This window comes from Castor canadensis, chromosome 12 (assembly GCF_047511655.1).
Source record: "Castor canadensis chromosome 12, mCasCan1.hap1v2, whole genome shotgun sequence".
Classification (NCBI taxonomy): Eukaryota; Metazoa; Chordata; class Mammalia; order Rodentia; family Castoridae; genus Castor; species Castor canadensis.
Window position 1 is genome coordinate 63,565,291 of NC_133397.1, and position 23,456 is coordinate 63,588,746.

At 37.1% G+C, this 23,456-nt stretch overlaps 1 protein-coding gene across 6 annotated transcripts in view; it reads left to right on the top strand.

Moving 5' to 3' along the window:
* Positions 1–23,456, top strand: part of Alms1 (ALMS1 centrosome and basal body associated protein) — a 136,647-nt gene that overhangs the window by 48,018 nt on the left and 65,173 nt on the right. For all 6 annotated transcript variants that reach the window (XR_012439764.1, XM_074049980.1, XM_074049976.1 and 3 more), the window contains one exon: positions 15,355–17,147. Coding sequence is in view for 5 of the 6 variants with exons in the window: in XM_074049980.1 (XP_073906081.1) it covers positions 15,355–17,147 (1,793 nt within the window). In the remaining variant the exon portion in view is untranslated. The remainder of the gene's footprint in view (positions 1–15,354; positions 17,148–23,456) is intronic.

Below are 23,456 nucleotides of genomic sequence, written 5' to 3' on the forward strand. Positions count from 1 at the left end.
GTGCCAAGTCACTGAGTTCACTGTGATCCTTACATATGAAAGGGTAGTAAATAGGCCATTGTGGTAGCAAAGTGAGGATGAAAGGGAGAATACCAGACTATGGAGGGCAGTGTTTTATGTGAGGAGATGTGAAAGGTATTTTGGAAATTTATGTGGGGACTTTTAGGTTATCACATTTATTGGAGGTTGCTTTTGGCATCCAAGAGGGGTGTCAGGGATGTTGTAAGTCTTGCAGTGAACATGATAGTTCCACCTAGTGAAGAGTTGTCTCTTGTTACATACTGTTTTTATTTTTATTTATTTATTTTGGTTGTACTGGAGTTTGAATGCCTATAATCCCAGCTGTGTGGGAGGTGTAGGTAGGAAGATCGCAGTTTGAGGCTAGTCTGGGCAAAAAATGTGAGATTCTATTAAAAAAAATAAAAAGGGTTTGAGTTGTGGCTCAGTGGTAGAATACTGCATAGCAAGTGTAACACCCTGAGTTTAAACCCCTGTACTGCGCCTCTTCCCCAAAAAATGAGAAAATAACTGTCTTCCTGGAATTCTACATCTAGTGAAAATCTGTTTCATGATTGAGGCAAAATAAAAATTATTTCAAATAGTAGTTTTTCACCATTAAACCCTCATTAAAACAAATTCTAAGTGGTATACCTGAGATTGAAGGAAAATGAGCCCCTATTGAAAATTTGTGGTGCAGGAAGGATTAAAGAGAAAAAGGATATGTTAATGAACTATGTGGGAAAATGTAGCTGAACACTAAGTGTATAAAGCAAAAGCAGCAGGATCTTTAAGGCTGAGATAAAACATGATATAAAATTATGGAAACAAAGTCCTATAAGTTCAAAGTCATATAAATGGAGTTCATTTATTCCACATTCCTGAAGTGTTCAAGAGAAAAGAAGACATTGTTTCTGTGCATTGTTGTACATGCCTGTAATCCCAGCATTTGGGATGAAGAGGCTTGAGGATTGAGAGTTTGAGGTTTTAGCCTGGGATATATAGGAGAGCTCAGCCCAGCTTGGCCTAAATAATGACACCCTATCTCAAAAAAGTTCACGTGTACACACACACACACACACACAGGGAAAAAAATTGACATTGTTTATTTTAGATTGGTAAGTGTATATGTCTTACCTTGTATAGAATTAATTTGAGATGGATTATAGACTTTAACGTGAAAAGTAAAACTACCGTGCTGCTCCCCCCTCCCCCCCACCCCACACAAAGATTTTATGGGGCTCCGAGTTTCTTGACAGCTGTGTTCCTCACACTGTTCAGGACGTTGCTCAGAGCTCCTCTTGCTTTCTCTTGGTGCAAATGTATGTCCCCACCTTTTTACTTATTATTATTTTCATGAACTTGGAGGCCCATTTGACCTTGGAGACTGTGGGTACCTCCTTGGTGTGGCAAATTCACAAGAATCAGACTGCATTTCCTTGAAAGATTAGCCAACCTTAGGTGTTTTGTTGTATTAATGGAAAATGGACTAAAACACTTCCTTACCTGAGAAGACCTTCTGTTCCTTTTCCCAGGCAATCCCACACCCTTGGCCCCACCAAAGGCAACTATTGGTATTACTTTTCCACCATTGGTTAGTTTACCTGTTTTGAATTTCATATGAATTCATATTGCACAACCATCACCTTCTATCTCTAGCACTTTTCATCTTATGAAAAGTGTTCATCAAAGACTTCTATGAAAAGTCTGTGACCTAGGTGGATATTAGGTAGCATTATAAAGTGTTTCCTGGCCATGGTGATGATATTGTCACTGTGTGATAGGTGAAGGCTCCTATGATAAAGAGATTCAGTAGTGAATTATTTAGGGTTGAGATGTCATGTCACAGTGTTTAAATGGAGAGATAGCTGATCAGGAAATGCTTAACAATTGTTGAATCTCAGTAGAAAAAACCTCAAATTTTTATTTTAATATATCAAATTTTTGGCATATTCATAACAAATGGTTGGGAGAAGAATTATATGATTTAGCAGGTAATAAGCTACTAAGTAATATATAATCCCCTTGCTATCTAAATAGTTGCCATATATCAACAAAATTTCCCAGTTTACTTGAGAATATTAGCAAAATTTCTCAGAGATATTCTGAAAGAATTTTTGGCATTTCTTGTAATGTTCCCTCTTTTATTTGTGCTTTTCTTTGTGTCTTTAGGTATTGGGGTTTGAACTCAAGGCTTTATGCTTGCTAAGCAGTGGTGCTCTTCTACTTGAACCATGCCCCCAGCAACCCCTTTTTTAACCTTTGGTTATTTTTTCAGATAGTCTAGTGTGTTTTGCCTGGGGGCCAGCCTCAGTTCGTGGTGCTCCTATGTATGCTTCCTGTGTAGCTGGGATTAGAGAGATGAACCATAGGCCCAGCTTATTAGTTGAGAAGGGGGTCTTGCTAAGTTTTTGCCCAGCTGGCCTTGAAATGCAGTATCTGCCTTCCAAGTAGCTAGGATTACAGGTATGAACCATTATTCCTGGCTTTTGAGTCTTTTGTATATTTTCTTAATTTGGCAAAAATGTTTGTTAACTTTGGTTTTATCTTCTCAAAAATTCAACTCTTAGTTTTAAATTTTTTTGTTATTTATTTCTACTGCAAATTTTATTTTTTGTTTTGTTCTATTAACTTGAGGCTTATTTTGCTTTTCAAGATCCTGGAGGTATAAAGCTAGGGTGCTTATTTGAGAGCTTTCTTCTTTCTAACATAAGCATTTATTGCTAGAAATTATCCAGTTAGTGCTGCCTTTGCTTCATCACATAAGTTTTGGTATATTTTATTTTTCTTTTTGTTTCAAGATATTTTCAGGTTTTCTTGATGTCATCTTTCACCTACTGGTTGTTCATCAGTATGTAGTTTGAGCTAGATGTGTATGTACTAACATAGATCTTGGGAGGCTGAGGCAGAAGTAAGTTCCAGGCAAACTTGGGCTACAGGGCAAGACTGTTTCTCCAAAAAAGAAAAAAAATAGCGTATTTAGTATGATTTCCACATATTTGTGATTTTTTTTTTTAAAATAAGTTTTCCTCTTGGAGAGAAAAAACATGGTATAACTTCAGTCTTGTTAAATTTGTTCATACTTGTTTTGTGATTTCATGAACCATCCCTGGAGAATGTTTTGAGTCCTATTGAGGAGAATATGAATCTGTAGCCATCTCCTACTTTGTACAGCTGTCTGTTTCTCCCTCCAGTTCTGTCAGTGTTTGCTTTATATGTTTAGGTGCTCTGATGTTCGGTACGTGTGTATTTGTAATTGTTACATCTGACTGATGAATTGACCCTTTTGTTATTATATGACCTTCTTTTGGTCTGTGTTGAAAATTTTTGATGTTAAATCTATATTGGATGATAGTGTAGCTACTCTTGGGCTCATTTTTCTCTTTTTTCTTTTGTGATACTGGGGTTTGAACTGAGGGCCTCACACTTGCTAGGCCTCTCCTCTCTCCTTTCTTCTCTCTCTCTCTTTTATTTTTTGTGGTACTGGGGTTTGAAGTGAGTGCCCTCACACTTGCTAGGCTGATGCTCTACCATTTGAGTCATTTGCCCTGTCCTTTTTTGCTTTAGTTATGTTTTGAATAGGGTCCTGTGTTTGTACCTGGACTGGCCTAAACTGTGATCATCCTATTTATACTTCCCATGTAGCTGGGATGACAGGCCTATACCCTCACACCCAGAGTTTATTGGTTGAGATGGAATCTCATGAACTTTTTTTTTTACCTAGACTGGTCTTGATCCGAAATCCTCCCAATCTCTGCCTTCTGAGTAGCTAGAATTACAGGCATGAGCAACCTCGACTGGCTTGTGGTTTTTTTGGTTTTTTTTTAAATAACCATTTGCATAGGCTGTTTTTTTTTTCATCTCTTCACTTTTTATTGTATGCATATCCTAAAATCTGTGGCAAGTTTCTTGTAGACAGCATATAGTTGGAATTTAAAAAAAATCTATTCAATACTGTATATCTCTTGATTAGGAGCTTTATGCATTGACATTTAAAATAATTATAGGGAAGGACATATTGTTGCCTTTTTTTCGTTTTCTGTTACAATTCTTTTCTCCCTTTTTTCCTTTCTTGCCATCTTTCTTCATGATAAGTTGATTTTTTGTCTTTGTGCATCTTCTTTAGATATTTTCCTTGTTGTTACCATGGGACTTACATGCAGCAAAAATAAGAATAGACAAATGGGACTACATCAAACTAATATAACTTCTTTCCTGGCATTGTGGCCATACGCCTATAATCTTAGCACTTGGAGCCTGAGGCAGGAGAATCACAAGTTTGAGGCCAGCCTGGGCTATGTGGTGATATCCGTTTCAAAAAAATGAAGTGTATGGGAGGGTAAGTTCTCCTGCACAATGGCGGGAACAAGTAGCAGGTTGAAATGGCAGTCTATTGGAGAAAGTATTTTCAATGCCCTTATCTCAAAAGAAGTTAATATTCAAAATAATAGTTTCTACAACTCATTATCAAAAAAACCCCATCTTTGTTAGAAAATGTGCTGATGACTTGAACAAACATTTCTCCCAAGAAGAAAAATAGCCAACAGGTATAGGAAAAGAGGCTAAATATCACTAGTCAGGAGGGTGGAAACCAATACTACAATGACATATCACATCCCTAATAGGTGACTGATATCAGAAAACAGAAGAGAGGAGTGTGGTGGTGCATACCTGTAATCCTAACACTCAGAAGGCTGAGGCAGGAAGACAAAGAGTTTGTGGCCAGCTTAGGCTAAATTGTGCGATCCTCACTCAAAAACAAAGAAACAAACAAAGAAGAGGTAATGATAACAAGTATTAGACAGAAGGTAGAAAAATTGGAACTCCCTCTCCCCTTTTATTTTCAGTTTCTTTGAGACTACAGTCTCACTCACTATGTAATCCAGCCAATTCTTTTTCCTGGTCTTCCACGTGCTGAGATTATAGGCATGTTCTACCGTGCCTGAGTGAAATTGCAGCTCTTTTTTTTTTTTATTCATATGTGTATACAAGGCTTGGGTCATTTCTCCCCCCTGCCCCCACCCCGTCCCTTACCACCCACGAAATTGCAGCTCTTGATGAATGCAATATGGAGGTTCCACAAAACATTTAAAATAGAATTATCATATGAGTCTCCTGGATGTGTGTGTGTGTGTGTGTGTATGTGTGTGTATATACACAAAATCAAAATCGGTGTTGTAGAGATGCTATGTTCCTTCTAACATTATCCACAATAGCCAAGATGTAGAAACAACCTAAATGTCCATCAATGGATGAATGGAATTTAAAAAATGAAGAAACAACATAAATGTCCATCAATGGGTGAATAAAATATTACTCAGCGTTAAAAAAAAGAAGGTGATCCTATCATATGCAACAACATGGATGAACCTGGACGAAATTATGTTGAGTGAAATAAGACTGTCACAGAGATACAACTATGGAATGATTTCACTTACATGAGATAGCTAAATAGTCAAACCTATCAAAACAGAATAGAATGGTGGGTACCAGGGGGTGGGTGAGAGGGAAATTGGAAAAGAATATTTTATGGTAAATATGCAAAAGAGTTCAAAATAAATATTAGCATGGCAGTTGGTATTCAATACAGTATTACATTTTAAAGATGACATAATCAATAGGGCTTAATCTAGCAAAGCAAAGAGTTTAATATTGTGAAATTTATAAACAAGTGTTCATTAGTAGATCAAATGAGGGAACCATAATTATTTCATTAGGTTCTAAAGTATTTGGGAATAGAGGATAAAAAGCTGAGTGTGATGTTTGTATGCCTGTGATCCTAGCAATCAGGAGGCTGACAAGTTTGAGTCCTGCCTGGGCTATACACTGAGACCCTGTCTCAAAAAAACAAAACTAACCAAACAAAACTCCCCAAAATCTGTTCCTTATTAAAGATATTTCTTTAAATAAGAGTCAAGTAATGAGTCAGTATTATGAAATATGCATTTGAAATTTGCAGTCAGCATAATCAGAGATCAAATAACTGTTTAAATGCATATAATGTCACCAGAATGGGAGCAGGAGGGAATTACAAAGCCTCCATTGCACCATAAAAACAACTTAATAAAGCCGGGCACCTGTGGCTCATGCTTGTAATCCTAGCTACTCAGGAGGTAGAGATCCGAAGGATTGCAGTTTGAAGCCAGCCCTGGCAAATAGTTCATGAAACCCTATCTCAAAAAAACCCATCACAAAAAAAGGGGGGCTGATGAAGTGGCACAAGTGGTAGAGTGCTTGCCTAGCAGTGTGAGGCCCTGAGTTTAAGCTCCAGTACCACCAAAGAAAATTAAGGGCTGCTAGAAATGATCACAGTCAGTTTTTGTAAAACTTTGGAATCTAGTGAAAACCTTAAAAAGTAGGGAAAGAACACAGAAATAAGGCTCCATGGCAGTAGAGAGAGAGAGAGAGAGAGAGAGAGAGAGAGACACACACACACACACACACACACACACACACACACAGAGACAGAGACAGAGTGAGAGAGAGTGAGTAGTGGCCTCTTACAATGCCAGTCCTCCCCCAAATCTTCTGTGCTAGATCAACAGTGCCTTTAAAGACAGCAGCCCCATTCTGTAGATGCCAGGAGGCTCAATGCAGATCTTCTTCTCAGCTAGTTGTGATTTTGTCTCAGGTCTCCCAGAAGGACTGGTGCAGGGGCTTCCCTTTTGTTTTGGCCAACCTGGAGTCTTCCTGGGACTGGGGCACCTTTCCCATTTAAAGGTCATAGTAGCAGCTATGGCAGCTGGGGTCAAGGGATAATAATTAGGATGAGGAATACACAGAAAAGCATGGAAAGAAATAGGTGAGAAATTAGATGGGAATAAGGACTTTAAAAAGCTCCTGCATTTACTAGGGAATTGAGAAGACTTTGTGTATGTCAAAGGTTGGACTCATTCTGGAAAAAAGCCTGAGGAGACCCTAAGTTTTCATTTTAAAATGTTTAAATACTTAGTTTTTATCCATTTGAAGCATATAATTTACTGGTTTTTAATTTGTAGATTTGTACAAATAATTTTAAAACATTTTTAAATTAAAAAAGACATTTTTTTTCCTTCTCCCCTCTCACTCAACTCATTAGGTCCTAGGCAATCACTAGCCCACTTTTTCTCCTTATGTTCTTGCCTATTTTGGACATTTCAGATAAATGGAATTATAACGTGATCTTTTACTTAGTATAATGTTTTCAAGAATCATCCTTTGCATACTATAGCATAAATCAATACTTCTTCCCTTTTTATTGCTAAATAACGTTCCATTGTATGGACATATAATATTTTGTTTATCTGCTCATTACTTGGTAGACATTTAATTGTTTATATTTTCTGGATATTATAAATAGTGCTCCTATGTATGTAAGTACATGTTTTGGAGAGGATATGTTTCATTTCTCTTGAACATATGTCTAGGAATAGAATTGCTGGGGTATGGTATCTCTGTGTTTAATATTTTTCAGTTTCTGTATTGTTTTATATTCCTACAACCACATATGAAGATACCAGGTTCTCCATATTCCTTTCCAACATTTGTTATTTTTTAAGGCTTGAACCCAGGATCTTAATGCTTGCTAGACAAGTGCTCTACCACTTGAGCTATGTCTCCAGTCTTCATTTTTAAAAAAATTAATTTTTCCAATCACTAATGGCATTGCACATCTTGTTACATGATTACTGGTAATTTATCTTCTTAGGAGAAATGTCTCTATTCAGATATTTTGCCTATTAAAATTTTTGTCTTTTTCCAGTTTGCAAGTGTTCTTTGAGTATTCTGATAGTAGACCCTTATCAAATACATAATTTGCCAATGTATTCTCCTTTTTTTTGACTCTTGATGGTAACTTTTGAAATACAAAATTTTTAATTTTGACCTTGTATCTTTAGTGTCATGTCTAAGAAATCATTGTATAACTTAGGGACACAGACCTTTAGTGTTTTTCAGAGAGATTCAGCTTCATTTTTTAAATTTAAGTCTCTCATCCCTTTTGAGGCTATTAAAATGTTTGTTTTTATTTTTAAATTGCGGTATAATGTACATAACATAAAATTTACCATTTTAAAATGTACAGCTTAGTGGTGTTAAATATTAACATTCACATTGTTGACAACCAGTCTCTAGAGCTCTTTTCATTAAATGAAACTCTATACCCATTAAACAATAATACATTCCTTCCTACCTCCCAGCCCCTGCCCACCATCATTCTGTTTTTCTTTCTGTATGGATTTGACTACCTTACATATCTCATAAAAGTGGGATCATATTGTAGTGTACTTATCTTTTAGTGACTAGCTTATTTCATTTAGTATTAGGTTTCCAATAGTCATCCATGTTGTAGCCTATGTCACCATTTCTGTCCTTTTTAAGACATTATAATATTCCATTATATGTGTATAACATATTTGGTTTATCTCTTTTTGCAGTACTGGGCCTTGAGCTCAGGGCCTTGCACTTGCTAGGCAAGCACTCTAATCTAGAGCCATATCACCATTCTTCTCTTGATAGACAATAGAGTTACCTTTACCTGGGCTGTCATGAATACTGCTTACTATAAGCATGATTATATAAATATTTCTTTGAGATCCTGCTTTTAACTTCTTTGGGTGTAGATCCGGAGTAGAGTGAACACTTTTTTGGGGGGAGGGAACCAAACCCAGGGCTTTGTGCATGGTAGGCAAGAGGAGCTCTACCACTAAGCTACACCCCCATCCCTATATCCAGATATAGAATTGCTGGATTACATTGTCATTTCAATTTCAAGGTTTTGAGAAAGCTCCATACTGTTTGCCATAGAGGCTGCACTGTTTTACATTTCTACCAACAGTTTACAAGGACTCTTAATTTGTCAACATCTTCATAAGAACTTGTTATTTATTTTATGTTTGGTTGGTTTTTGTCGCTTAGTTGTTTTGCCCATGTTTGAATATGGTTGCTTTTTTTTTTTTTTTTTTTTTTTGTTAAGTTGGAGGGAGGAGTTCTTTAGATACTCTGGATACTAAGCCCTTATTAGATAGACAATTTACAAGTATTTTCTCCCATTCTATACCTTGTCTTTTCACTCTGCTGGTGGTATTCATGCACAAAAGTTTTAAATTTTTATTTAGCCCAATTTATCTATCTTTACTTTTATTTCCTGCCTCCTTTATGGTCATTTTTATGTCTGGTATGCCAATTCATTCTTTATATGTGGATATTCAGTTATCTTAGCACTGTTTGTTGAAAAGATTATTCTTGTCCTCATTTTTTCCTGGCCTCTTTGTCAAAGATTCACCATAAATGTTAATGTATATAACTGGCTATCAGTTCTATTCCATGATCTGTATGTCTGTCTTTGTGCCCTTACCACTCTCTGAATGACTGTTGCTTTGTAGTAGGCTTTTAAATTGAAAAGTTGAATCCTCCAACTTTATTCATTATTTTCAGGATTATTTTGGCCTTTCTAGGTCACTTGAACTTCAATTTCTACATGAATTTTAGAATCTGCTTGTCAAATTTTATAAAATAATCCAGTGAGATTTTAATAGGATGTGCACTGACTCAGTAGAATAATATGGGGAGTATTGCCCTCTGAATCTGTGGGTTGCTACAAAAGGTATTATAATAAGTATCTCAGTCCATAAACGTGGGCCAGTTTATTTTGATTTTCTTTACTTTCATTTATCAGTGTTTTATAGAATACAGAATGTGTTGTCTTATTAAGTATATTCTCAAGTATTTCATTGATTTTATGTTATTGCAAATGGAATTTTCTTAATTTCATTTTGGATTGGATTATTAAGTGCTAGTATAAATGCAAGATTGAGTTTTGTGTATTGGGTTGATGTCCTGTAGTTTTCCTGAACTTGTTTATTAGTTCTAGTTGGTTTTGTGTGGTTTCTTTGCATTTCTTGTCATCTGCAAGTAGAATTTTGCTTCTTTTCCAGCCTTAATTTTGTCAGTGTCTTACTGATTACCCTTGTTAGAACCTCCAATATTATGTTGAGTTGATGAGGTTAGAATGGACATACTTATCTTTTATTATTATTATTGTTATTGTTATTATTGTTATTATTAATGTATTAGTTGTATAAGGAAATGGGTTTCATTTTGACATTTTCATACATGTATATAATGTACTTCAGTTATATTCATCCCCTGTTTTTTGCTCTCATCTCCTTCCCCTTCCACCTTATCCCCTTCCATGGTATGTATATATACCATGTTATCCACTCATCCATTGATGGGCACCTAGGCTGATTCCATAACTTCACTATTGTGAATAATACTGTGATAGACATGAGTATGCAAGTATCTCTTTTGTAAGCTGGTTCAGTTTCTTCTAGTATATATTCAGGAGTGGCATAACTGGATCATATGGTAGTTTTTTAAAAAATTTTTTGAGGATCCTTTATATTTATTTCCATAGTGACTTGACTCATTTACATATCATTCCAGGAATTCAAGAATGTTTCAACATATCCAAATCAGTAAACATAATAAAGCACATAAATAGAATCACGGGCAAAAATCATGTGATCATTTCAATTGATGCAGAAAAAGCCTTTGACAGAATTCAGTATCCCTTTATGATGAAAGCCATGAAGAAACTAGATACTTCACTTGAACTTCACCTTGTCTTGTTCTTGATCCTAGGTGATAACATCTAGTTTTTACAATTTTATATTATGCTAGCTATGGGTCTTTTGTAGATGATTTTCTCTAGTTAAGTCCCATTCCTAGTTTGAGGACAGATTTTATCATGAATGGGTTTTGGATTTTGTTAAGCTAAACAATGTCTTTTTTTGTGGTATGGGGTTTTGAACTCAGAGCCTCATGCTTTCTAGACAGGTGTTTTACCACTTGAGTCATGTACTCAGCCCTTTTTGCTTTAGTTACTTTCTAGATACAATTTCTTATTTTTGCCTGGTCTGGCCTAGACCACTGTGATCCACCTGTTTATGCTTGCTGTATAACTGGGATGATAGGCATGGGCTACCACAGCCAGCTTTATTGGTTGAGATAGGGTGTCACTAACATTTTGCCCAGGCTGTCCTTAAACTGTGGTCCTCCTGATCTTTGAGGTATGAACACCACACCTGGCTCTTAAATTTTTTTTTTTAAGTGATACTGAGTTTGAACTCAGGACTTTGTGCTTACAAGGCAGGCTCTTTACTGCTTGAGCCATGCTTCTGGCCCTTAAATTTTTTAAAAGAGCTTCGTGGAAATATTATTCACAATAATGAAGCATTATTACAATTCTTTTAAACTGTACTTCATTCTTTTAAGTTGTACAATCCAATATATATATTTTTTGATGGTACAGAATTTGAACTTGGCCTTGTGTTTGCTAGGCAAGGGCTCTGCCACTTGAGCCATACCTATAGTCCTTTTTGTTTTAGTGACTTTTTCTAGTAGGGTCTTGTGGTTTTGCTTGCAGCCAGCCTAGACTACAATCCTCCTACAACCTCTTACATACCTGGGACCACAGACATGTACTACCATGCCTAGAGAATTTGTTGAGAAAGCGTCTCACTAACTTTTTTTGTGGGCTGGCCTTAAAGTATGATCCTCTTCATTTCTACCTCCTGAGTAGCCAAGATACAGGCATGAGCCACCACTCTTGAAATTCAGTTGTTTTTAGAATGCTCACAGAATTGTGCAACCTGTACCATCATCCGTTTTAGAACTTTTGTCTTTAAAGACGTGTAACCCAGGCTGATCTTGAACCTTATCATCCTTCTGCCTCAGCTATCTGAATGCTGAGATTATAGGCATGTGCTGTCACATCTGGCCCAATTAGATTTTTTTTCTTGTGGTACTGGGGATCAAATCCACAGCCCTGTGCATACAAGGCAAGCATTCTCCACCACTTAGCTATATCCCAGCAACTTGAGAGCATAATTGTCACTCAAAAAAGGAAGTCCATAAGTTATAGGAGTCCTTCGCCATTCCTTTCTCTTCTATTTCCTAGCTCTAGGTAATAATTTCTTTATTTTCTGTCTCTGTTTGCCTATCCTGATCTTTTGTTGTTCTGTCTGTCTAATTGTAATTATATATCCTTTAACCAACATCTCTTTATGCTCTGCCTATCATGCTTAAACCATATCAGACCAAAGCAGTGAGATCATGTGCCGTTTGTCTGTCTGTGCTTGGCTTATTTTACTTAACATAATGTTCTCTATGTTCATCATGTTGTTGTAGATGACAGGATTCCCTTTTTTATGACTGAATAATATTCCATTTTGTATATTAGCCACATTTTCTTTATCTATTCATCTCTTGATGGATAGTTAGTTTGACTTCATATCTTGGCCATTAACAGTTTTAAAAGAGCCTGTTACGTATCTAGTAGTATGTTATGTATCTAGTAGTTTGTTATAAATATCTAGAAACAGTAATATGAAAATAGTAGCATTTATTTGATTATTTCCAAAGCTTTAAATATTTTTAAAGTGGAAAGGTTGTGATGAAACATGTTTATTATGAAAACTTAAGAGATAGCATGGGAAGGAGGTAGGCCACAGGGTATTTGTAACCTATGAATTGTTGGGAAGGAGGAAGAGAAATATATTTTTCAATTATGATAAATCTAATCATGCCCAGTTTTGAGGCCAGAGTAAATTTGTGTTTCTCAAGTTGAGCTATTTCTTTCCCAGATATATGTCAAGAGATATCAGGGTAATAGCTACACATTAAAAATGATATTTCTAAAGTGTCTGATCTAGTAATACTTAGCTAATTTTTGTTTTGTTTTCAAAGCCAACATTTTGTTTTTAATTATAGATTTACAGGTAGTTGTAAGAGGTAATATAGAGAGATCACTTATTCTTCACCCAATTTCCCACAATGACAGCATCTTGCAGAACTGCAGTAATATATTATGGCCATGATACTGACACTAATACAGTCAAGATACTGAGGCACAAGGCTGCCTCATTTTGTCCTGTAGTCACACCCATTTACATCCCTTCCTACCCCTTTAGCAACCTGCCAGCTACTAATCTTTTCCCCATTTCTGTTATTTTGTAGTTTTAAGATTATAATATGCAACATTTTCATATTAGTATTTTTCATCCAGAGTAACTTTCTGAATTACTCAGAATAATTCTTTGGAGACTCATCCAAGTTGTGTTTATCAGAAACTTCTTTTTATTTCTGTAGAATACTTTCCATGGCATGTGTATACCAAAATTTATTTAAATATTTACCTGTTGAGGATCACCTGTTTTCTATTTTGGCTTTATAAATAAAGCTTCCATAAACATTCACGTGCAAATTTTTGTGTGAACATGTGTTTGGTTCTGTGGTATAAGTGCCCAGGAGCCTAATTTATAGGTTGTATGTTAGTTGCATGATTATTTTCTTGATAAATGGTCACATCATTTCCAGGGTGGTTGTATCGTTTTATATTTCTACCAGCAATGTATGAGCAAGCTACCTACTCTACATCCTCACCAGCATTTATGTCATCACTTTATTTTAGCCATTTTGATAGGTTTGTAGTAATACCTCATTTTGGTTTTAATTTACATTTTCTTAATGGTTTTTCATGTTGAACAACTTTTCATATCCTTGTTTCTGATTGTTGTATCCTATTTAATGAAATATCTGTGTTTTGCCCATTTTTTAATTGAATTGCTCCTTCCTCTGTTGGGTGTTTGTCTTTTGCAGTGCTGGGGTTCAAACCTATAGCCTTGGATATGTTAGAAAAACAGTCTACCACTGAACTACACCCATAGTCCCACTGTTGAGTTTGAGTTCTTTATCCATGTTAGATACAAGTCCTTTATTGAATATGAAGTTTCTAAGTATTTTCTTCCAGCCTGTGTCTGGGAGGGAAAGGAATAGCTTGTTATTTCTAAGTTCAGAAGGGAAAGTTCAGGCTCTGCATGTGGTTGTCCCCGACATCACAGGGGGAGGAGTAGCTCTTTACCATCTAGCAGTGATGAGAGCAAGTCCTGGGCCCCTTTGTGGTCTTCTCTTGCAGCATGGTGGTCCAGGTGATGGGATACCTTATTAAAGCTTTGCAAGAGTGAAAGTCTAGGATTCTCTGCCTTCTCACTTTGTGTGGTGTAGATAAGACTATATGTTTTACTGTGGTGGCTTGTTGGAACAGAACAGTTATTGTCTAAAATTTTTCTGTCTTGTTATACTGTATCTTTACTGGTTTTTTAGCTAGTGAGCAGATTTTTGTTAGGACTGTTGTCTGTGCTTGTTGCTCCTGGGTTGTTGGCCACTTCAGCTATAATTCTAGATACATGAGACAAAAAGAAAACCCAAGGATCTCACCATCATATCAATCCCCAAGTTCCCAAGATCATTAGCCAGTCTGCCTTCTCTAGAGCTTTCAGATTCTTCTTACATCTGTTTTGTGTAATGTCCAGGGAGTTTAGTTCTACATTAGGAAGATTAGGAAAAAATGTATCTCCATCATCTGATAAAAGGTGTCAGAATCTAAAGTATTTTTATTTGAAATGAAATATATATATATATCATGAAATAGAATGCCAAGTTATAATACCTTTATAGGTAAAACACAGAAACCTCAATGAAATTTTGTTTACAGTAGTAGTGATTTTGTGCCTTAGGGAAAGGCACTAGTTCTTTTCCCTATTTTAGGGAGTAAAACAGTAGGTGTAGGTCAAGCCTCCATAATAGAGAGCAAAAAATAAGCCAGATGAGGTTTGAGTGTCTCAAGTAGCATAGAATTTCATTTTTCTTTTATGCCATAATCCAGGATGGAAAAGAACTCTGTTCCTTGAAGTTATCCAAAGACCCAAGTGGGGTGGGCACCTGAGCTGTCTTTATGCATGACTTCCATGGTTGTTTCAGGCATCACCATTTTTAGGTGGCAAGAGTAATTGTGATGGGTCATAATGAAACCCATTATTCTGTAAAACTTTAAAAAATTGAAAAAGAATGAACATGATGGTAGTGTTGGTGGCAGTGGGGGAACATGGAGATCAAGAACTGGATTTCAAGAACAAGAAACTGAAGTTGCACTTAACAATTTTGCTCATATTCCATTGGACTAAGCATAGTCATATGATCACAACTGGAAACAGAAAATGTCTCCAGTTTGGTGGCTATGTGGCCCACAAAAGTTTGGGTGAGTTTACCTCTATTACTAAAAGGAGGAAGGTGAGATACATACTAGGGTATAGTAATAGACTTTGCTCTAATACTCTAGTGGAAAATTTTTAGAACTCTACTGAGTGGTCTTGGTTATCCTAAGCGATTTTATTCTGTAGTTAGCAGTCATTTTCTTGCTGTGTTCTTAGACTTATAAATGGTCAAATATTTGACCTCTTCATAGTCAAATATTAATTGGGATATAAAACTGATTAGTATAATATGTAACTGTTTGGACCCATTTGTATCTTCTAGGGTTTACAGAGTCCACGGGGAATAGGAGGCACACCTGATGCTGTATGTAGTCACATTATTATTGAGAGCCATGAAAAAGGATGTTTCAGGACTCTAACTGCTCAACAACCACAAGTGGACAGTCACCCTTGTGTTTTCAGATCTGCTGAACCCTCAGATGTGATCAGAGGACGACGGAGCCCAACACCATGGAGAACTAGGCACATCAACTTTTCTAAATCATTAGACCAGAACAATTCCCATTTCAGAGTTTGGAATTCTTTGCAGTTGCAAAGTCATCCCCCATTTCAAAGCCTTATGCCTGATGACTTCAAAGTTAGCAAGGGTTTGGGAATGCCATTCCATGAAAACATATACCCTTGGTTGTCAGAATTAGTAGAACCTGCTTGTGTGTCACCTAAAGAAGTGGATTTTCATTCTTCATCACAAATACTGCCCCCAGAACCCATGAAACAGTTTACTACCTCCATCACTTTCTCATCTCACCGACATTCTAAATGCATTTCTGATTCCTCTGTTTTTAAGGTTGGTGTTACTGAAGGTAGCCAGTATACTGGAGCACCTGTGGGGGTATTTAATTCTCATGTCACTGAAGAGCAGAATTCTCCTAGATATCTTAAACAGAGAACATCTTCCCCTTTATCATTTAAAAAACTTTGTCATTTGCCAAATAAAGAAGTGACTATTTTAGCAGAAGGTAGTAGGCAAAGCCAAAAATTATCTGTTGATTTTGAGCATTCTCATCAAGAAGAAAAACTCTTAGAGAAATCAGATTTTGAAGTCACTCATTCTGAGCCCAGTACCAGTACAAATTATAACAATTTCAAGGAAGTTCACTTTTCTGATAACCATACCCCCATTAGCATGGGCAGACCATGTTCCACTCTAGGAGTAAGAGAGAAGAATGTAATTATAACTTCAGATCTTCCTTCGCACATTTTTCTTGAACAACGACAGCTCTTTGAGCAAAGCCAAGCCCAATATACAGATCATTATGTGAGAAAACACCATTCTCCCCCTTGTCCAAACCTTCCTTCTTGTATTTTTCTTGAACAACAAGAACTCTTTGAACAAAGCAAAGTCCCACATTTAGGTCATGAGATGAGAGAGAATCATTCTCCCTTTCCTCAGTGTCAGGATAATATAGCTCCAGACCTTTCTTCTCCCATTTTTCTTGAACAACGTCAGAGCAAACCCCCAGCAGTAGATGCCCACCATTTCCTTTTTTCTCAAAGTCAGGATTCTGTAGTAGAAAAGAATCAACATGCACCTGATTCACACATTTGTAATATGATAAATGTTGAAGCCACCTTCAATGATGTGATCTCCCAGTCGGTCCCTGATCACTGTAAATTAGCACCATCTGCATCTACTCCACCTTCAAATAGAAAGGCACTTTCATGTATCCGTATAACTCTTTGTCCCAAGACTTCTTCCAAGTTGGATAGTGGAATCTTAGATAAAAGATTTCATTCATTGGATCCTGCTTCTAGAACAAATGAGTTTAACTCTCACCTACAAATTAAATCTACGAGATCATTGGAATCAGCCTCCATATTATTGACCAGTAAGCCTATAGCACAGGATCAAGAATCTTTAGGTTTTCTAGGACCTAAATCTCCATTGGACTTGCAAGTCGTACAGTCTCCTCCAGATAGTAAGACTATTACTCAGAACTTGAAAACCATACCTTCTCAGAATAGCCAGATAGTAACCTCAAGGCAAACACAAGTGAACTTTTCAGATTTGGAAGAATATTCCAAACCAGAGGAGACTCCGGTATCTGCAGATGGGTGAGTCTCATTGTGATAACAAGCAAGCTGATGGAATTTGTGACAAAGGTTTTAAAATACTTAAGCAAATGTAAGTGCTTGGGGGAAAAGCAGTATGATTTCTCTTAAGGGAGGAGGTTGTATCTGACTAATCTGGTAGAAGTTTTTTAAGGAATATATAAATAAGAGAATACATGAAGGTAATATGTACTTTGAAGAGCTTTTGGCTAGACTTGTCATCAAATGTAAGGAATTAAGAATTTTTGATCATTTAATGATACAATTCACCAATTTATTTTTATGTTGGAGATACTCTGAAGATCTTTGGGAAGTTTCATGTTGTATTTGCTTTTTCATCATTGTGAGCAAGACTTGACATAAACAACTTAAGAGAGGAAATATTTATTTTGGCTCACAGTTTCAGACGTTCAGTCCATGGTTGCTTAGACCCATGGGCTTAAGCAGAACATTGGCTGCAAGAGCATGGGGTGGAAGAGGTCCTCCACCTAATGGTAGACAGGAAGCAGGGTGGAGCCATACTAGAAAAGAGCCATGGCAAGATACAGTCTCCAAGGATATGCACTTCATCCAAGTAGGTATCACCTTCCACAGTTCAACCCCCTCTCAGTAGTCTCTGATCTGATCAATGAATTAAACCACTCATTGGGTGAGAGCCCTTTTGATCTAATTGTTTTTGGAAATGTCCTTGCAGACACACCCAGAAGTGTGTTTTACTGATCTGGTAGGCATTTCTCTCTTCAAGATTAACCATCACACATGTGTTCATGTATGCTCTGTGTATGTGTGTGTGTATCTCACTGCCTCTCCCTCCTTAATTCCATTTCATATTTCCCTTAGATATTTAATATTTATAAGGAAAGAAATGGTAACTTTTATAGTGGAGAATCCTGGCAGATAATCACATTAGCCATGTGATCAAAGTTAACACTACCAGTAATGCATATTAACATAATGTGCCCCCTGATGTGATGCTGAACTCACATTGTGTTGTAGAAAAGGATAATAAGATAAATTTAGATTTATCTTATTTGGCCTAATTTTAGTCTCCTCTTATTAATTCAGTTTTACCTCAATGAATATCTTATAGCTAAACAAAATTACCTTTGTGTTTAATGTTTATACCTTATGGCAGCATACTCTTCTGAAGATCTCTGGACTTGGAAAGAAGGGGAAAAATGTTTATTCAACACCAACCTTTGGTAGTCATTGGTAGTGAAGGACATATATATCATCTCATTTAGTTTGCATGACAACACTGAAGTAGGTGATGCTATCCCTGTTTACTCACTGGAAAACTGAGACACTGACATTACTACTATGCCAGCTGATGCTATCTGTAAGGAGGTGAATGGGCACTCAAGCAACAATTTTTATTTATGAATTTTTTTGGTGGGACTGGGGTTTGAACTCAGGGCATGAGTAGGCATTCAAATGCATTCTGTTTAATCAAAGCAAGAGCTTGCTTCCCTCCATAGTGGTGTCTCTCAGAATCGTGAATCTTACTTCTGACTCTTCTTCTAGCCACAAGTCATTTAATGTCTTTGGTACTCGTGTAACAGGTGGTGGAAGGAAAGGGTTGGAAAACTCAAAGGTCCTATGTAGCTCAAAAGGTAAGTGAGAATTGGATTGGAGGAAACATCTAGACCAGTCTCTGGTTTCAGTATTGTAACTTGCAGTACAGAGGTCAGTTCTGATTTTTTTTTAAAGAAATGTTTAAAAATTAAAGGTCTGACAAATTTTTGCATAATATTTAAACCCTTCAAAGTTTAAATGCAAAGTTGTTGAAACTGAATTCCTTAAAAATCAAAGCTATGAATGAGAAGAAAATAATAGGTGAATTATAAATAATTGTAATTGAACTAGTTACAATGCCGTTTTTCAGAATGTACTAAATCCTAGGCATTGTAATAAATGCTTATATTTAATGTAATCATCGGAGATAGATATGATTACCTCAGTTTCTAAATTTCAAAAACTTGAGGCATAGAGAAATTGTTTTTTGGCAGTATTTCTTTTAGTGGTAGTGATTTGAATTCAGGGCCTCATGCTTGCCAGACATGTACTTTACCACTTGAGCCACTTCATCAGTCCTTTTTTGTGTTGGGTATATTCGAGATAGGGTCTCATGAACTATTTGCCTGGGCTACCTTTGAACTGCAGTCCTCCTGATCTCTGTCTCCCAAAAAGCTAGGATTACAGGTGTGAGCCATTAGCACCCAGCCGATAAAGTGGTTTTGCCCATGATCACATCACATGACCATTCAGTGTTTGAGATGGCATTTGAACCTAGGTTTGTCATATTACAGTCCATAAATAATTCAAACTATACATATGTGTGTATCTATAAAGATATGCAAAAGATGTAAGTATATATATATAACTTTTTAAACTTAAATTTTGAATTAATTTTGGACTTTCAGAAGAGTTGCAGAAATAGTAAATGAGTTTCTGTATTGGTTATGTATTGCTGTGTGACATATTTTTCTGAAATGTAGTAACCCAACCCTATACCCAAAGTTTCTGTAGGTGAGAAATCCAGGCATAGAGTAGTTAGATGCTCTTGCTCACATTCTCTCACAAGGTTGCAAACAAGATATTGGCTGCAGCTGTGTTCTCATTTCAAGGCTCCACAGAGGCTGTACTTCAAGATCATTCACATGGCTCTTGGCCACAGACTTCAGTTCCTTGCCTCTACAAGGCAGCTAGCAATATATCTAAACTTCCCTCAGAGTGAACAAGTGAGGATGCCTAAGACAAAAGTCACACTCTTTTTTTGTAACCTGTCATCTTCTCATCTCTGCCACTTTCTCATAGAAATGAGCCCCTATATGCAGCTTGTACTCTAGGGTTAGGAGTTGTCCAGATACGAATACCAGGAGGTGTAGAGATCATTGGAGACATCTGATCTTAGTGATTGCTCATATACCCTTTATGGAAGTTTCCTCTTAGGTTAACATCATACCACAACATCTTAACCATGAAGCATTTGTCAGGACTGAGAAATTACCCTTGGCATAAAAGCATAACAAAAATCCATGTAGCCTGGTTTATTTATTTTTATTCATTTATTCATATGGGGATACATTGTTGGGGCCATTTCTCCCCCTTCCCCCCGCCCCCTTCTTCCCCCCTCCCCCCACTTCCAGGCAGAATCTGTTCTGCTCTTATTTCTAATTTTGTTGAAGAGAAAGTATAAGCAATAATAAGAAAGACAAAGCGTTTTTGCTAGTTGACGTAAGGATAGCTATACAGAGAGATTCCTAGCATTGCTTCCATGTACAAATGTGTTACATCCCAAGTTGATTCATCTCTACCTGACCTTTTCACTAGTTCCTGATCCCCTTCTCATATTGACCTCTGTTGCTTTAAGGTTTCTATATTAGTTCCTTTGCAGTGAGGACATCAAATACTACCATGTTTTGGGTTTCTTACCTATCCCCATACCTCCTGTGTGTGCTCTCCCCTTATCATGTGACCCAAGTCCAATCACATTGCTGTATTTACCCTAGATCTAAAGTCCGCATATGAGCGAGAACATACGGTTTTTGGTCTTCTGAGCCTGGCTAACCTCACTCAGAATGATGTTCTCTGGTTCCATCCATTTACTTGCAAATGATAAGATTTCATTTTTCTTCATTGCTGAGTAGAATTCCATTGTGTATAAATACCACATATTCTTAATCCATTCATCAGTAGTGGGGCATCTTGGCTGTTTCTATAACTTGACTATTGTGAATAGCACTGCAGTAAACATAGGTGTGCAAGTGCCTCCGGAGTAACTTGTGTCAAATTCCTTTGGGTATATCCCCAGGAGTAGGATTGCTGGATCCTATGGCAGATCTCTGTTTAGATTTTTTAAGAAGCCTCCAAATTTTTTTTAGAGAGTGGTTGGACTAGTTTGCATTCCCACCAGCAGTGTATGAGAGTTCCTTTTTCCCCACATCCTCGCCAACTGTGAGCAGTAAATTTCTTTGGTTTATAATTCACCCAGTATGTGGTACTTTCTTCTAGTAGCCTGAATGGACAAGACAACAGTTGGTACCAAGAAATGGGGATACTGCTGTAACAAATATTTAAAAATGTGGAAGTGATTTTGAAGCTGGGTAATGGCAGAAGCTTGAAGAGTTGAGGTGCATGCTAGAAAATGTCTACATTGCTGTAAACTAACTTACATTCAATTTTGATGTGCGCTCAGGAGAGGAGGAAAACTGTAGAGAAATCGTCAATCTTTTTAGAGATTATATATGAGGTTTTGAATAGAACATTGATAGAAATATAGGCAGCAAAGGCCATTCTGATGCAGCCTCAAAAATGAGGAATATGTTAGAAACTAGAGGAAAGCCATTCCTTTTTACAAAGTGTTAAAGAACTTGACTGAATTGTGTTCGTGTTCTGATATTTTATGGAAGGTAGATCTTGTAAGCAATGAACTTTACTGAACAAATGTCTAAGCAGAGTGTTGAAGGTGCAGCTTGATTTCTCTTAGCTGCTAATCATAAAATGATAGAAATGGTTTAAAGGTGGAATTTTAGGGCTGAGGCCCTAGAAAGCTTGCCTAGCAAGCACCAAGTCCTGAATTCATAACTTTATACCATAAAAAAGATGGAATTTTAATTAGAAAAGAAGCCAAAATTTAATATTTGGAAAAATTTCAGCTTTTCCTTGTTTTAAAAAATGAAAAGTATGTTTGGGAGAGAATACTAATGGTGTAGTCAAGTGGCCATCGGATAAGATTAGTATTGATCAGCCAGGTGCTATTCATTGAAGAATTACTCATTGGGGCTGCTACTCCCAGAATACAAGGGCCTTGAGGACAGAATAATTTCAAAGGAGAGAAACAATCACTAGTAGGCCTTTCATTCACTGCCGGTTGCTCCCACTCAGGTTCTGCTGTCCACATTCTTGTCATGTGTGACTCTAGGGCCTGATGACTATACCCACCAAAGCTGTGGGGTATAGATGCCTAAGACAGCCATGGAGCCTAGGCAGGAAATTGCTGTGGGAGCAGGGAGAACACCCTCAGGCATTGTCTTAACAGAGTCTTGGGGACAGGGCTACTCCCCAAGGTATCAGACTTCTAGAGCAGCCTGGGTCTAATTCTACCCAGGAGAGCTGCAGGTATGTGACTTAGGCACAGAGAACTGCATTAGGGCAGGGCTGCCCAAGACTGGGGGCAAAGCCACCACCCCAGTGGGTCTTATTATAAGGCATTACCTCCACCCCAGTGAGCTTGGAGGACAGAGCCTTGAGTCAAAGAAGATAATTCTTGAGTTTTAAGGTTTGTGACTTGCTTGGGATCCATTACTCCTTTTTTATTTTATTTTCCACATTTGGAATGAGAATGTGTGTCTTATGCATGTCCTACCATTATATTTTATAAGGACATAGAGGTTTAATTTCACTGACAGCTGGAGGGTATTTTGCCTCAGGATGAATTAATTGCACCTTGAATCTGTCCATACCTAATTTAGATGATGCTCTGACCTTAGATTTCAGAATTGTTGCTGAAAAGAATTAAGACTGTTAGCATACAATGAATGTATTTGCATGCAAGAAAGACTGAATTTTGGGAGGACCAGGCGATAATGCTACAATGTAAATATTTATGTCTCTTCAAAATTCCTTTGTTGAACCCTAATCCCCAATGTGATGGTATTTGGAGATGGGACTCTTAAGAGGTAATTAGGTCATGAGAGTGGGTCCCCCATGAATGGGATTTCTGCACTTTTGAAAGAGACCCCTTCATATATATGGGCTATTGAATATATCCCTTTTGCATGTGAGGATGTAGAGAGAAGGCACCATCTTTGAGCCAGAAAGCAGGCTCTCACCAGACACAAAATCTGCTGTGGCTTTAATCTTTGAATTCTCAGGCTCCAAAACTGTCAGCAATAAATTTCTGTTGTTTATAAGCCACACAGCTTAGGTTATTTTGTTATAGTAGTGCACATGGACCAAGATAGTTGTCATGTCTCTTAGCATCCTATAGTATATGTATATGATAGCCCTTTATGCCTTCCCTATTTTTCATGAACTTCGTGATTTTGAGTAGTGCTTATCACATATTTTCTTGATTGTTCCTTGATTTGGGTTTGACTGAAGTTTTCTCATGATTCCTTTGGAGTTTCCGGTTTGGGGAAAGAATATCACAGGTGAAGTGCCACTTTCTCACATCATGTAGGAAATAGGAAATCCACAAGTCATCACTGGTATTGTCAACCTCCTTCACTTAAAGTAGTGTTTGCCAAGTTTCTCCAATGTTAAGTTACTGTTTTGCCCTGCTTATACTGTATTCTTTGAAATCCAGTC